The sequence below is a fragment of the Agelaius phoeniceus genome, chromosome 7 (genome assembly GCF_051311805.1).
Source record: "Agelaius phoeniceus isolate bAgePho1 chromosome 7, bAgePho1.hap1, whole genome shotgun sequence".
Classification (NCBI taxonomy): domain Eukaryota; kingdom Metazoa; phylum Chordata; class Aves; order Passeriformes; family Icteridae; genus Agelaius; species Agelaius phoeniceus.
Window position 1 is genome coordinate 50,766,921 of NC_135271.1, and position 13,767 is coordinate 50,780,687.

At 44.4% G+C, this 13,767-nt stretch overlaps 1 protein-coding gene across 7 annotated transcripts in view; it reads left to right on the top strand.

Moving 5' to 3' along the window:
• Positions 1-13,767, top strand: part of PKP4 (plakophilin 4) — a 67,167-nt gene that overhangs the window by 15,184 nt on the left and 38,216 nt on the right. For 5 of the 7 annotated variants that reach the window (XM_077181838.1, XM_077181839.1, XM_077181841.1 and 2 more), the window contains exons 2-3: positions 10,910-11,062; positions 11,910-12,043. In XM_077181838.1, coding sequence (XP_077037953.1) covers positions 10,948-11,062; positions 11,910-12,043 — 249 coding nt within the window. In that variant the 5' untranslated portion in view covers positions 10,910-10,947. Of the gene's footprint in view, positions 1-10,909; positions 11,063-11,908; positions 12,044-13,767 lie in introns of those variants that run through there. The other 2 variants (XM_054636555.2, XM_077181842.1) reach the window with 2 other exon arrangements.

The window sequence follows — 13,767 nt, forward strand, 5'->3', positions numbered from 1 at the left end:
GGAAGTGCATTCTTTTCTGCTGGTGTCATCCAGGAGTGTATTTCCTGAGTTGTTGTATTGACATTCTCCTGGACTTGCAGAGAGCAAGCAGGAGCAGGCCTTCTCAGGTTTGAAAGTGGAAATCCCCTAAAACGCTAATTAATTGTTGTATTTTTTTTAAGACTTAAAATTGCGTAATTTTCCAACTCCCTCCTTGTTACTGAGAGGCTTTGCTTTTTAGCAAAGATTTTAAACCCTTCATTCTGAGATTTGTGTTACAGCACAGTGAAAATAACTGGTTGAGTTTGTATCTTCACTATTGGTAGATATACTTATTTAAATATATCAGTATTAATTGTCAGGCATATCTAAGTGTGAACATTTATTTTTTTCTATTATGTGTAGATGTGAAATTATCTAAAAAATCATGTTCGTTTGAATTTGGAAGGGCAAAAAGGAACCCCTGTATTCCATTTAGAGAAGACAGCAGCACTTAAATAATTAATGTCATTTATGTTGTCTGTTATTGGCAAGAAGGTAGCTGTAGCTCTTTTAAATATTATCCTTGATTATTATTTTGTCTTTCCTGCAGTGACTTCACTATTTTGGCTATTACTGCTTTTCCCAAAAGTCTCTGCTTTATATCTGAACACAGGCAACTTCTGCATAAAATTTGCTTTGCTTTGGTTGCTTTCTTCTGACTTTTCAATTGATCCAGCTTGACACTGGGTGCACAAAACTTCAGTGAAGCAGTCTGGGAAGATTGTGCATTTTCAATGCAGTGCAAAATGGAAAAGAAGCAGGAGTGATCAGTGAGGTACCTTATTTTTCTTTTCCCTCTGTTTTCTTTGCCAGGGGAAGGTACTTTGATTACAGGCATCCCAGCTTTGTGTTTTCCTCAGAGCTGTTGTTTTGCAGTGTCTGCTTTGATGCAGGACTTGGTTCTCTGTGTCACCTGCATTACCTGGAGCGTGAGTGAGGCAGGGCAATGTGTGGGAGGTGAAATTGGGTATTGCTGGGGTCGATGAGCAGACTTCAGCGTTTGGTGTGTTGGGGTCAGTTGGGTTTAGCTTGCTGTTTGTTGTGAGCTGCATTCTCCTGCAGTTCCTGACCTCTGCGTGCTGCCCACCCCTCCCTGCTTTGTGTGTCCCTGCCCCAGCCATGCCCTGTGGAATGCCTGGAGTGCCAGCCTGTGCTGCTGTGCCAGGGAGCACAGCTGTGACGGAGTGCATCCCAAGCTGCCTTTCCGTGCCAGCCAACTGCTGCCTTGGGTTCAGCTCCCTAAGGAGGTGCCCTGGTCACCTCTCTTTTCCCCAGGGCTCTCACCTTGGCTTTCTTGGTTGTGTCTCACAAAGCCACATGGCAGTGTCAAGACTACACCAAATGTGTTTCTCTAGTGCTCTTGTCATTCAATAAAATTAGGTAGATTTGATAAAACAAGCCCACACTTTTTTCCCAACACTTGAAATTCTAGTGCCTGTTACTGGTTTTGGTGTGCTTAATTGCCCTGCTCAGGAATTAGCATGTGACTAGAATATAGGGCAGGGAATTAAAAGGTAGAAATAAGATTGGTGTTGTTGTGACTACTCTTTGAGATTCCTTTGATGTTAGCATCTAAAATACGGTTGAGTCATACTTTCAGTCTTTCAGGAACTGAGGCAGGAAAGCTATCTAAATTGCATCTCCAACTGGTAAACTTTGATGGCAAAATGTTGCCATCTCATGACAAAATTGCATGCCTTTAGCAGATTTTACAGGAAGAAATCCTTTTCACTGTAAGCAGAAAATTGCATCGTAGGATCTTGTAGTGCTGCATAAAGATGCAGTTCTGCCACACAGCAGGAAGCCTGTGAATGCTGTTCTTAAAGTTTCTCCTTGTTTTAACTGAGCATCAGCAAAGAACCATATGCCTTCATTCAGTATTTGTTTTGCTTCTTGACCAACTTTCCACACTTAATTCCACACTTAATTCACAAGTGTGATTTCCACACTTAATCTTCATTCCTTCAATATATAGTTGTCTGTCTCTCTGACTTTTTTTGTTGCTGTATGCTGGATTGCCTACCTTTTGCACTGTGGATGTCTGTTTTGGAGTATAGTTACAATTATTGACTTTATTTAATGTACCATTGACTTGACTTTTCCCCCCTGTGGCACTTCCGCAAAAGGTTTCCCTGCCTAGCCAGGCACTTTAACCTGAGCCTGCCTAATTTTGTAGCTGTGTTTCTGTCACCTACCCTTGCTACAGGAAGGCCTATGGGTCACTTGGATGGGAACAGTTTGTATGATTTTGTGTTTATCAACATTGGCTCATTCATCTTTCCTTGTGGTTTTCCTCAAATTAGTCAGTTGTCCTTGATCTCCTCTAATTGTGATATCATTTGTAAATTTTGGTGTTCACAACTCTTCATCTCTTCAAAAAGTATTAGTAGAAATACTTAATTATCTATAGAGTTATGTGTAATCCTACTACAGTACTTTCAATTTTGAGGGGTGAACAAAATCAAATACACATGGGAAAATATCACCTTCGGGATATTGGAGAACTGATGGAAGTATTGGTAATTGTGGCCTGAAAACCCAGATGCTTGTTGCCTAATTCTTATATTTTGCTTCTACATTCAAGGAGTTTTTTAAACTTCTAGCTTGGAGAACAGAAGAGGAGAGAGCTTCATTTGCTTAAATGTAAAAGTTTGCAGGTAGAATGTTCTTGGCAGCAAACAGAGTTTTGCTGTGGAGTTCTAATTCAGGGCAATAGGAAGAGTAATCTGCAGTTTAGTAATTGATGAAACTTCATTTTAGTAAATGAACTTTCATGAATTACTAAACTGCAGATTACTCTTCCTTTTGCTAATCGGAAGCCATGTTTGGAAAACAGTGGTATTCCTCAATTTATGTTTATGGTATGCAAGAATTTGACATTTCTGTAGTAGTCATTTGGGCAGGAACATCCACTGGTAGCACTGAAGAACTCATAAATGTATCCTGAGTAAAAGCAGGGTTTCAGCATGGTCAGTTTTGCAGGGGCACGGCCGGGTTGCTGTCCCTGCCGCAGGCGGCTGAGCCGCCGCCGGTGCATGGCTCGTTCCTGAGGCATGGCTGTCCCTGCAGATGTGCAGGCTGTGCTGCCAGTGAGCACACAGCTGTGCAGGGGAGGCACTGCTCACAGCTGCTTGCTGTCTAGAGGCAGGAGATGACTGCCGCTGGTGGCAGCCAGCTCCACACCATCTCAGGGACACATGTGACACCACATCGCTCAAAACTGGCATTGTGCAAACAGGGAGCTGTGGAAGTCTGTAACTCTCCAGCTGTCTTTTGTAATGGGAATTGTAGCTGATAATTGTTATCATTGAGAAAATTTTTTGTATAATATTTTTTTTCAAATATACTATATGACAAAATTGAGAAGCATACTTTTATAAAGGCATATAACATATATTTGGGTTGCTAATACTTCTGAGGCATGTCTCCCTGCAGGTAGTGAGCATTCTCTCTAGCAATAACATAGTCACACTTGAGCAATAATTTTGCTAGGAGAAAATACAGGTAGAAATTGAAGAGCAGTTGCAGCCATTGTTGTGATTGGCAGTGTTCATATCTGTACTTACAGCCATTCTCATTTTAATTGCCATTTGCTTGTTTGTAGTTTTCGGGTGGGAGATGGAGCGGGTACAGGTTTGTTTGGAGCTGGGGAGCAGGGCAGCAGTGCTGTCAGCACAGCATGCCTATGCTGCAGGTTCTCAGCTGTCAGTCTGCAAGTCATGTTGTTCTGTGAAATTCATTCTGCAGGACTTCATACCTGCATTAATTGCATCTATTCCAATACCAAACTGAGAATTTGTCCTTCTGTGCATGGTTGAATGAGTAATTGATGAATGCCCTAGCCACCTGACAGCCTGCTTGGAAAACCTAAAATCCTTCTGTGGTGCTACGTGTCCCTCCTCCCCCTCAGTCTGCAATAGAAGAGAGGCTGAACTTCATCCCTCGAGATCAATCTGCTGTCAGTTTGCTGTTCTGCAGAGCTGGCTTTGAGCACTGTGCTCTGATGAGGCTGTGTTCAATGGCAGTGGATTTGGATACTTCAGCAGAAAAGAGCAACACAGACGTGGGATGGCCCAAAGGGATGGCTCAGATTTGGGGTCTCTTTTTTCTTATAAGTCATGGAGCCTTGTTGACTTAAACTACTGAAAACTCTATTTATTGCCATTTAGCTTCTCGTGCTTCATACGTTTGCCAAGTGTAAATGCTCTCCAGACATCCTTCAGATGACAAAGAGGCTTCTTTTCAGGTGAGCTACAGACAGTGCCTCAGGCCTTGAAGGACATGGTTATAAATATGTCTTTATTCAAAATGGTTGTCTTGCTGTACATGTCTGATACCTTCTGGTGAATGGCTCACTTGAAAGCTATAAAAGATATTAGTCTTGTGAGCATGTTACAACTAGATATTTGTGGATGTAGAATCTTGCCTGCTCACTGGAGTGGAGTTAAAGTATGTAGCCAAAAAAACCCAAAAAACTGTCTTTTCCTAGGAACTGTAACAAAAATATGTTTATCAAATGCTAGGGTAATGTACATTTTAAGATTTTAATCAGGATACAGTACCAAATGGTTTTTCAACCTGCATATATTTAAGTAAAAAACAAAAAAATTAAAAAGAGGAAAAAATATGTGTTGTAAAGAAAAAGGGATTAGGAAGGGGCTAAATTTAGTGGTACATCAGTTAAACATCTCCCACGTTTCTCAGGGAGCAGCTCAGGTGTGTGTAGGTTTCCTTTTTGACTATGGGACTCAGTCTGCACAACTGTGCAGGTGGTTTTTATCCTGCCATTACTGAAGTTACTTTCTTCTGTGTTTTCATCAGATAACATGTTTATTTTCTTGATTTCATCCTTAAGTCTGCATGAACTTGTGCACTACTAATGTCCATAAAGAAAACATGTCTTGAACACAGTGGCTAGCCTGCAGTTGATGTTTGGAGTATCCTCCCCTACTGCATCTGGAAATTTCAAACCCTGTCTTTTATGTAAACACTGAAGCCATCTTTCACAGAATCCATTTTTAGTTGCTTGCATCATCCTTGCAAGCGGGTAAGTTGTCATCTGCTGCCTCTCCACCCAAAGACATTCTGCAGGCTGGCAGACAGAGCGCAGAGCGTGGTTCAGTCACTTGGTTTCAGGAAGCTCGAGCATGTGAATCCCTGCCTGGTTCTTAGGTGAGCAGCTCTGGCCTTGCAGCAGGGTGGATCCAATGGGAACTGCTCCTGGAAGTGCTCTGACAGCTCTGTGAAGGAACCTGAAAACAGATAAATTTTAATCATATCTTCCTGTAAAAACTAGAAACGTAGTACGGCTTGTTCAGGTTTTGACTTTTCATGCACACTGTAAAGGATGAGCAGAGTCTTTGACCAAGAGCTGAGATTTGCCTTGTTGTTCTCAGTGTAGATATACAAGAATAACTTTGTCATGTAGTAAATAATGTTAGTGTCCCAACAAGATTATTTTAGCTTATAGGAGCTTTTCCTCTCTGTACTAATGAGTATATGTCTAATATCATTGGTAATTTACTATTGTTCCTTGAATTACTCCTGTAGCTAGATAAATGTGAGGATTTTCAGTGATGAGAGGGTGTCCATTGTTTTTTGCATGTTGCCCTCATGAAATAAATACAACATTATTATTATTATTATCATCATCATCATCATGGCCTAGCTGGCGGAGTTGGTAAGGATTTTATTACCTCTTCAGCATGAATTGTGCTGGTGACTGTTCTTACTGGCTGCAGGTCAGCAAGGGGAGGCTCAGAAACAGGGAACATAGGTAAGAAGCATATTTGGAAGAATAACCAATGTAAGGAAGGCAGGAGGAATACGAAGGGAAGGGATTAGGAGGTTGTGAAAAAGCACCACTTCTGTCTGGCATCAATCCTCAAAAGGTCTGGCTTTTTCTTGGGCCTGCACTAAAAGAAGTGGGATTATTCGGTACTGGCAAAGCTGTCTGGATATGTCTAGGACAATAACAGGAGGAGCACTGAAAAGTGGGAAGTAGAGACTAATGACAATGAAAACTTAAAGTATGGTTTACTACACTTGGTTTAGTGATTTCTCCTATTTCTTCTCTGTTTCTCAGTAGTGTGTTCCTGCTTCCTTGTGTCAGTGATTACTTGGCTGCAAGATCAGCTGGCTCAGGAAAACACACCCCTATCTGGTCCCCAAAAGCATGGCTGAGTCAGATGAGCTCCCTGAACTGCTGGCTTTGCAGTGTCTGACCAGTCAATCTGACCCAAAAGAAGGTATTTCCCAGGTTCCTTCCCTGTGTGCTGAGAGCAGTGTGAGAGCCCGGACTGGCCTGCTGCTGGAGCCGCCGGGTGACCCTGCCCAGCCCAGTGCAGGGGGCTGTGGAAGGACAAGGGCTGGGGGGCTTTAGGAGCTGGGGCTTGCGTGAGCAGAGCAGGGGGTGCACAGTGGAGGCAGCACTGTCCTCTGAAGGGAGGGGCAGTTATGGGGCTGTTTGCCCAATGTGGGGGTCCTTGCCGAACCCTCCATGGATAGAAAGCTGTCTTTATGGTGGCTTGGTTTGCTCTGCTTTGATTTACTGTGTGGTTTCATAAAGCCATTTGATGAGTGAGTCTCTACAGCAGAGAGGCTGGGAAAACCACTGTTCTCAAAATTATTTTGGGGTATTTCAAACTGGAGGCTTCAAATTGAGCAGCTTTGTCTTTCTTGCACACTTGATCTGGATATGCCAGCCTGGAGCAAGGTTATCGCTGCTTTTGGTCTTTACTTCTAAATGGAGAATTTGAAAATTCAGAGCAGATGTTAAGAATTTTCTTGGACTTATGCTACAAGATGAACTATTTAAGTATTTTCCTGAAAAATTATCTAAGTGATTGAAAGACATTATTTTTTTTACCAGAGACTGAAATGCACAACAAATTCTCCATGTTTCCAAGCTTCTCACATTGTACTCTTGAGCTCTATTAGAGACATTTACACCATGCACAAGTCTCCGTTCTGCAACATCCAACAAAAGATCATTCCAGAACATTTAAGACTTCCAATTCTTGTGTATTCTTTGCAATAGCAGAGAATTTAGTGTGTAAACTTTGATGTTCAGTGATGTTAAGATGTAGTCAGGTGTGCTGAAATGCACTGAACAGAGCTATAAACAGTAAAATATATTTTCTGAGTTTTCATTGTGGCTACAGAGATCCTAGATCTTGAGTGTGCAGGAGCAGTTTGAGAATTAAAAGAACTGGAATGCAGGGAAGCATTAAGGTGCATTTTTGATGGTACCTGTGTGTACTGCCTGATCCCTCAGTGCTCAGGGCTTGCAGAGAGCAGCCCAGGGCAGGACCTAGGAAACTACAGCATGGGGCTGTGGGCAATGAGGGTTTTGACTGCCTGGGAAGAATGTGGGAGCAGTCTCCTGTTCTGGGTGATGTCTGACTATTCAGCCATGACAGGCAAAATAACTGTGAACCTAATTTTTTTGAGGTATGAAATCTGGCTGCTAGTTTTCCAATAATGAATCAGTTATCTATCCCCAAATGAGTGGTAGCACAAGTCCAGGGAGTGTTTTGAGTAGTTAAATCCCAGTCTTGTGTAGGGAAGGAAGAGGGTTTTGTATTAACTTCTCCAAACTTCTTACTCACACCAGATTTCAAGGCTCTCACAAAACCTCCTCTTGCTATTTCCTGTTCCTATAAGGTGAAGATGAGAACCTGCCTTGACTTTGTGAGTTTCTGTCCTTAAGCAGCATCCCCAGGCAGAGCTGTGGGGTGGGATGGGGCCCTGCAGAGCTGCTCCTGCTCCCTTACTCTCCTGCGCTGCCACCCAAGCCCACGGCCTGGCAGCAGGGCGGGGAGGGGATGGCAGACTTGTTTATTAGCTCAAGTGTGTACCTAAGTGTTTGTAGGACCAGAGCCAACAGTTATTTAATGTTGGAATCAAGATTAGAAAATCAGTAACTTTGCCAAGAAATGTGTTAATTGAAGGAACATCAGTTGAAACAACTGCCTATGTGAAAGGGTGTAGGTCTGTGATTACATCTCTTAACACTGAGATAGATGTACATTTAACACTGACACCTTCACTAATAATTAATTTGATTGGTTTTTATCTGGATGTTTTTATTATATACTCAATACTGGGTAGATTTTCTGTTCCAATGAATTAGTACACCTTCCAGCCAGCTCAGAGGGATGTTTTCTGGACTGGTTTATTACAGAAATCTGCTGCAGAAATTATTCACAATGTTGGGGTGAGAAGAGAGAGAAAACTATGGAAAAGCTAAATTGAGATTGTTTCACTGCTGTATTTTGTACTTCTCTCCTGGAAATCCCAAACAGGATCCCTGCCCAAGCAAGCACTGCCCTGTTACATGCAGGTGGAGACAGTGGGATACACGGACCAACAAGCAGCCCCCTTCTGAGAGAAGGGCATGTGTAACATGAGTTTGTGAGACTAGTCCTTTAGATTGCTTAGCAGATGTTCCTAAATGAAGGAAAGGCTTGATTGGGTAGCTTTATTACTTGATATGCTTGCAAATTTATCAGGTCATTTAGAAACCTGAAACACTGCGTTATAGTTATAGAAGAACTATGGTAAGTGATATAAAAAATCAGATATGACACATGGAATTGTGACATGTGTTCTGTTCTTTGGGTTCTTACTGCTTGATTAAAGAGTTAGTTTTCAGAAATAAAACTTTGAAAAAAACAATTTCCATTTTCTAAAACCGTAAAGTTGTGCATTTGACTTTTCAAAATTCTTTTATACAACTATTAGAGGTTGTTTTTTATTCTGCTTGCTTAATTGCTGTTTAATGGGTTCTGTAGAAATGCTCCTTGAAGTTTTAGTTGTGTGCCCACCTGACATGCAGCTTGTGATAGGCTCAGTGTGGCAGCCTTTGTATCTACAAGCTGAAACCAATGAAAATAGTGTTTCAAAAATAGCCAGATATGTCTAGTTATTCATTTGTGGCACCTTGGAAGTCAAGTAGCGTTTAATGCTGCTTTATTTGTCGAGAGTGAGTTCTGTTCCAGTTGCAGTTGACGGAGGTCCCTGCAGACCCACGGGCCCGGAGCTCGGCTGAGCACGAGGAATCCCTGCGGGAGCTGCCCTGGGTGATGGTGCAGGGCCTGCCCGGGGTGCCCCGACGGCGCTGGGGCAGGAGGGAGGGAACGCTCACCGTGGGGCAGGAGGGAATGCACGCTCACCGTGGGGCAGGAGGGAATGCACGCTCACCGTGGGGCAGGAGGGAATGCACGCTCACCGTGGGGCAGGAGGGAGGGAACGCTCACCGTGGGGCAGGAGGGAATGCTCACTGTGTGTCACGGGGCTTGGCCATGAGGAGGACAGCATGGCGTGGTCCTCACAGTGCCATGTCTGTGTGAGGGGAGCACCATGTCTGTGGGGAGAGAAGGCGAGGGGAGCGCCATGTCTGTGGGGAGAGAAGGCGAGGGGAGCGCCATGTCTGTGGGGAGAGGAAGAAGGCGAGGGGAGCGCCATGTCTGTGGGGAGAGAAGGCGAGGGGAGCGCCATGTCTGTGGGGAGGGGAAGAAGGCGAGGGGAGCGCCATGTCTGTGGGGAGAGGAAGAAGGCGAGGGGAGCGCCATGTCTGTGGGGAGAGAAGGCGAGGGGAGTGCCATGTCTGTGGGGAGAGAAGGCGCGGGGAGCACCATGTCTGTGGGGAGAGGAAGAAGGCGAGGGGAGTGCCATGTCTGTGGGGAGAGAAGGCGAGGGGAGCGCCATGTCTGTGGGGAGAGAAGGCGAGGGGAGTGCCATGTCTGTGGGGAGAGGAAGAAGGCGAGGGGAGCGCCATGTCTGTGGGGAGGGGAAGAAGGCGAGGGGAGTGCCATGTCTGTGGGGAGAGAAGGCGAGGGGAGCGCCATGTCTGTGGGGAGAGAAGGCGAGGGGAGTGCCATGTCTGTGGGGAGAGGAAGAAGGCGAGGGGAACACCATGTCTGTGGGGAGGGGAGAGAAGGCAAGGGGAGCGCCATGTCTGTGGGGAGAGGAAGAAGGTGAGGGGAGTGCCATGTCTGTGGGGAGAGAAGGCACGGGGAGCGCCATGTCTGTGGGGAGAGAAGGCGAGGGGAGCACCATGTCTATGGGAAAGGGAGAAGGCATTAGAGTGGCTCTTGGTGTGGCTGGGCTAGCATGTTCGGGTGTTCTTGTGCAGTACTGACAGCAGAAACCTTTGTGCAATTTCTTTTGCCTGTTCCAGAAGATAAGTGTGGTGTAGATGTATGGTAAGAATGGGCTGTTCATACAGGCTCATTTCAGGGTATGTATAGGGCAGCCTGCCTGTGCTTCACCTGCAAAGTGCTGAGGGGAAAAGTCCTGCCATGCTGAGTTATGCTTCTTCTCTGATGTGTTTGGGAAACAGCTTTTCTTTCTCCATTTGCAGTGGTGGAAACTGGTGGGTGACCAGACTTCTGCACCACAGGTTGCCCCCAAGACTGCTCCAATCCCTCACATCACTCATCTCACCTGAGTTCCCCAAAAACTCTTTGAATCCCTCAGTGGCTGATGTGAAACTGCACATGAGCCATGTCACGAGCTCTTTTAGCAGACTGGAACAGAGTGGTTAATAAAGAGCCTGTGCTAGTGCCAGAAGAGGTCATGGGCCTGAGGAGGAGCCGTTCCTCTCACAGCCCATATGCTGCTGTACATAGAGCAGAATGAAACCCCTTGTTTTTACACCATCACTCACCTCTCCATTAGCAGCACAGGGCTCCTTTGACAGCACAGGGCTTTGCCTTTGCCTGGGCTCTGCATACAGGGTGAGGGAGAAACCTTGCAAGAGGCCAGCAATCCCAGGAGAGATCCCACCAGGGTCAGCTCAAGTTCCCTTTCAACCCTGTCAGAAACATGCAGCTCTGCAGCACAGGTGTACACTGATCCTGTGCATTGCCCTGTGCTCATTCAGGTGCTCATGGCTGATACAGCTCCACACGGAGGGGTCTCATGGGTCCGTTCCTGGCCTTGGAGCCCATTTGCAGCCTAAGCATCTCCTCACCCTTTGATAATGAATGGAATGGGGAAGGAATCTGTTCCTGTTTGTCTGCCCTAGGAATATTGGGTGAGTTTGTTCTGAAAATCTAAAATGAAATATGGATTACTTCTAACATTAAACCTCACAAGCTTTATTTTCTGAAGGAAATTAAAGCGTGGTATCTGTGTAGCAGCTTTGTGAATGCCACTTACTTGCTGTTTTCAAAGCGTTAAACACACTTCGTAACTATTTCTGTAATATTGGTTAATAGTGACTTTGATAATTGAACAAATTAATTGCTCTTTTCCATGGATTGGAGTTCTTAGTGTGCTGCCTCTGCAATAACACAGTTTGGGATTATTGGATGCTAATCCTGTCGGTCCTTTCCACACTATCCATAGCCCGGGGCAATTGCTTTAACTTCAGCATTTTAATTTCCTCTTTTGCAAAAAGAGCATTAGAAGCATTGCTCCCATTAAGCTTTTATTGCCATAATTAGTCTCTTCCATAGTTTGTTCCTGACAGCAGAGCATTCTGCTGTTATGTGTCATTCTTCTGTGCCAAAAACTGCATGTGGTAAACTCGTACTGATCCTGGGTGTGCTTAATAGTTAACACTAGTATTTTTCATGCATCTTGAATTGTGCTAGTTTTATTGACCACCACAAACCAGTATTTTTTAAAATAATCTTGAATCATCATGCAGCGTGCTTGCTCCTGCCTAACCCTTGAGTTGTGTAGGTGATTCTGGTCTCCATTTGTGAAAGTGAAACACAGTCACACAATATAGATTGAGTAATGCAAAGTTCTCTGCTAATTTAGTTAAGTTTGGAAAACTTCTAGAAAAAAATGAATATAATTCATAATCCTGAAAACTTGGATTTTAAACATCACTGGCTGAAAATGTAAACTATATTAAAATCTTGTTATTGCAGGCAAAATGCCAGCCCCTGAGCAGAGCCCAATGGTGGAGGAGGGGCTGCCGCAGACAGCACAGGAGGCATCCACAGGCCCAGGCATGGAACCAGAGACCACTGCCACGACCATTCTGGCTTCTGTAAAGGAACAGGTATCTGCCTCCTTTTCAGCAATTCATCAGTTCAGAGTGTGCGTGGAGCTAACTGCGGTCTCTTACTGCATTGCTGCAGCAACCATGGCTGTTTGTTTCTGTGCGTGTGACCCAGGGCCGCCATAGTCTATTTCGTGTATCGGTTTTAGAATCTGAATATAAGGGGTTCAGTTACTGCATTAAACAGAAGCATCATTCTGGTATTCTGTATCCCGTGGAATGTCTGCACTGCTGTTATAAGTCAGACTGGAAATGCAGGTTTAGTGGCAAAGAAAGAGAAAAGCTAGTGTAGGTTTGATGCGACATTGGAATCAGTCCTTGTCAGTCCTGCAAAGTCAAGTGTTCAGTGCTTAAGTCCTGCACATACAGATTGGGTATGATTAATTGTACTTTATTTTAAAATGGTCTTTAAACTCTGAGTTTGTTTTCAGTTATCAATACCAAGGTACTAATACATTTTAAATCTGAAGCACATTTATGGGTGCGTATCTAAAGCGATAATTTCTACAGGAAAAATAAAATTGCATTTGCAATCAAATTCAGCCTTAATTTGTAAAAATCATTCAAGTGGAAAATATAGCAGTTCTACAAGGAAACACTCCAGCTAAAGTTTTTGTTTTTTTCTTTTTTAAATTTAAGGAACACAAAGAGAGAAGGGATACTTTGGCTTTCATTGTATCATACTGAGAAATACTATCATCTTTGTTGCCTTTATACACAAACACAAACTGTAACATCTGAACCTCAGAATAAATCTGCTTTGCTGTCTCTGTTTTGGAACTTCCTTGAAGATGAATCACAACTTGATTCAAGATGGTAGCTCTGAATGCAAACAATATAATATCTCTTATGTTGTCCCATATAAACATTTTTTTAAAGGTGAGAATTAGGTTATATCTTCTTGATATCAACATTTTTCACACCCATAATACCATATTGTTAAAAATTTTCTGCAGGATGATGAAATTTGAATCTTAATTTTTGTGCCTAAATTAATAGTTTCAAAAGTAATTTAAGGTGACAATAGCAACTCTAAAATTTCTTAGCAGTGTTACAATTAGTATTCACATTTGCAGTGTGCAGGATATCACTGCCAGAGGCCCTTGCAGTGTGAAAAGTCAGCCAAGAGTTACAGATAACTTCAGTCCCCTCTCTCCAAACAACAGGTACCCTTGTGCCACCTTAGCCTGTCACAAATGGGTTAGGACTCATTTGCCTGAAGTATGTTGGTGGTGGCTTTAAGGTGGTGCATTTTATGCTGCAGTGTGCAAGGAGTGTACTCACAGTGTGGCTAAGCTGCAGTGGCAGTGTCAGGGCTGGGCTCTCCAGGCAGGGATGCTGTGCCCAGGAGCTGCAGTGTCAGTGTCAGAGCTGGGCTCTCCAGGCAGGGATGCTGTGCCCAGCAGCTGCAGTGTCAGAGCTGGGCTCTCCAGGCAGGGATGCTGTGCCCAGGAGCTGCAGTGGCAGGGGCAGAGCTGGGCTCTCCAGGCAGGGATGCTGTGCCCAGGAGCTGCAGTGGCAGTGTCAGAGCTGGGCTCTCCAGGCAGGGATGCTGTGCCCAGCAGCTGCAGTGTCAGAGCTGGGCTATCCAGGCAGGGATGCTGTACCCAGGAGCTGCAGTGGCAGTGTCAGAGCTGGGCTCTCCAGGCAGGGATGCTGTGCCCAGCAGCTGCAGTGTCAGAGCTGGGCTCTCCAGGCAGGGATGCTGTGCCCAGGAGCTGCAG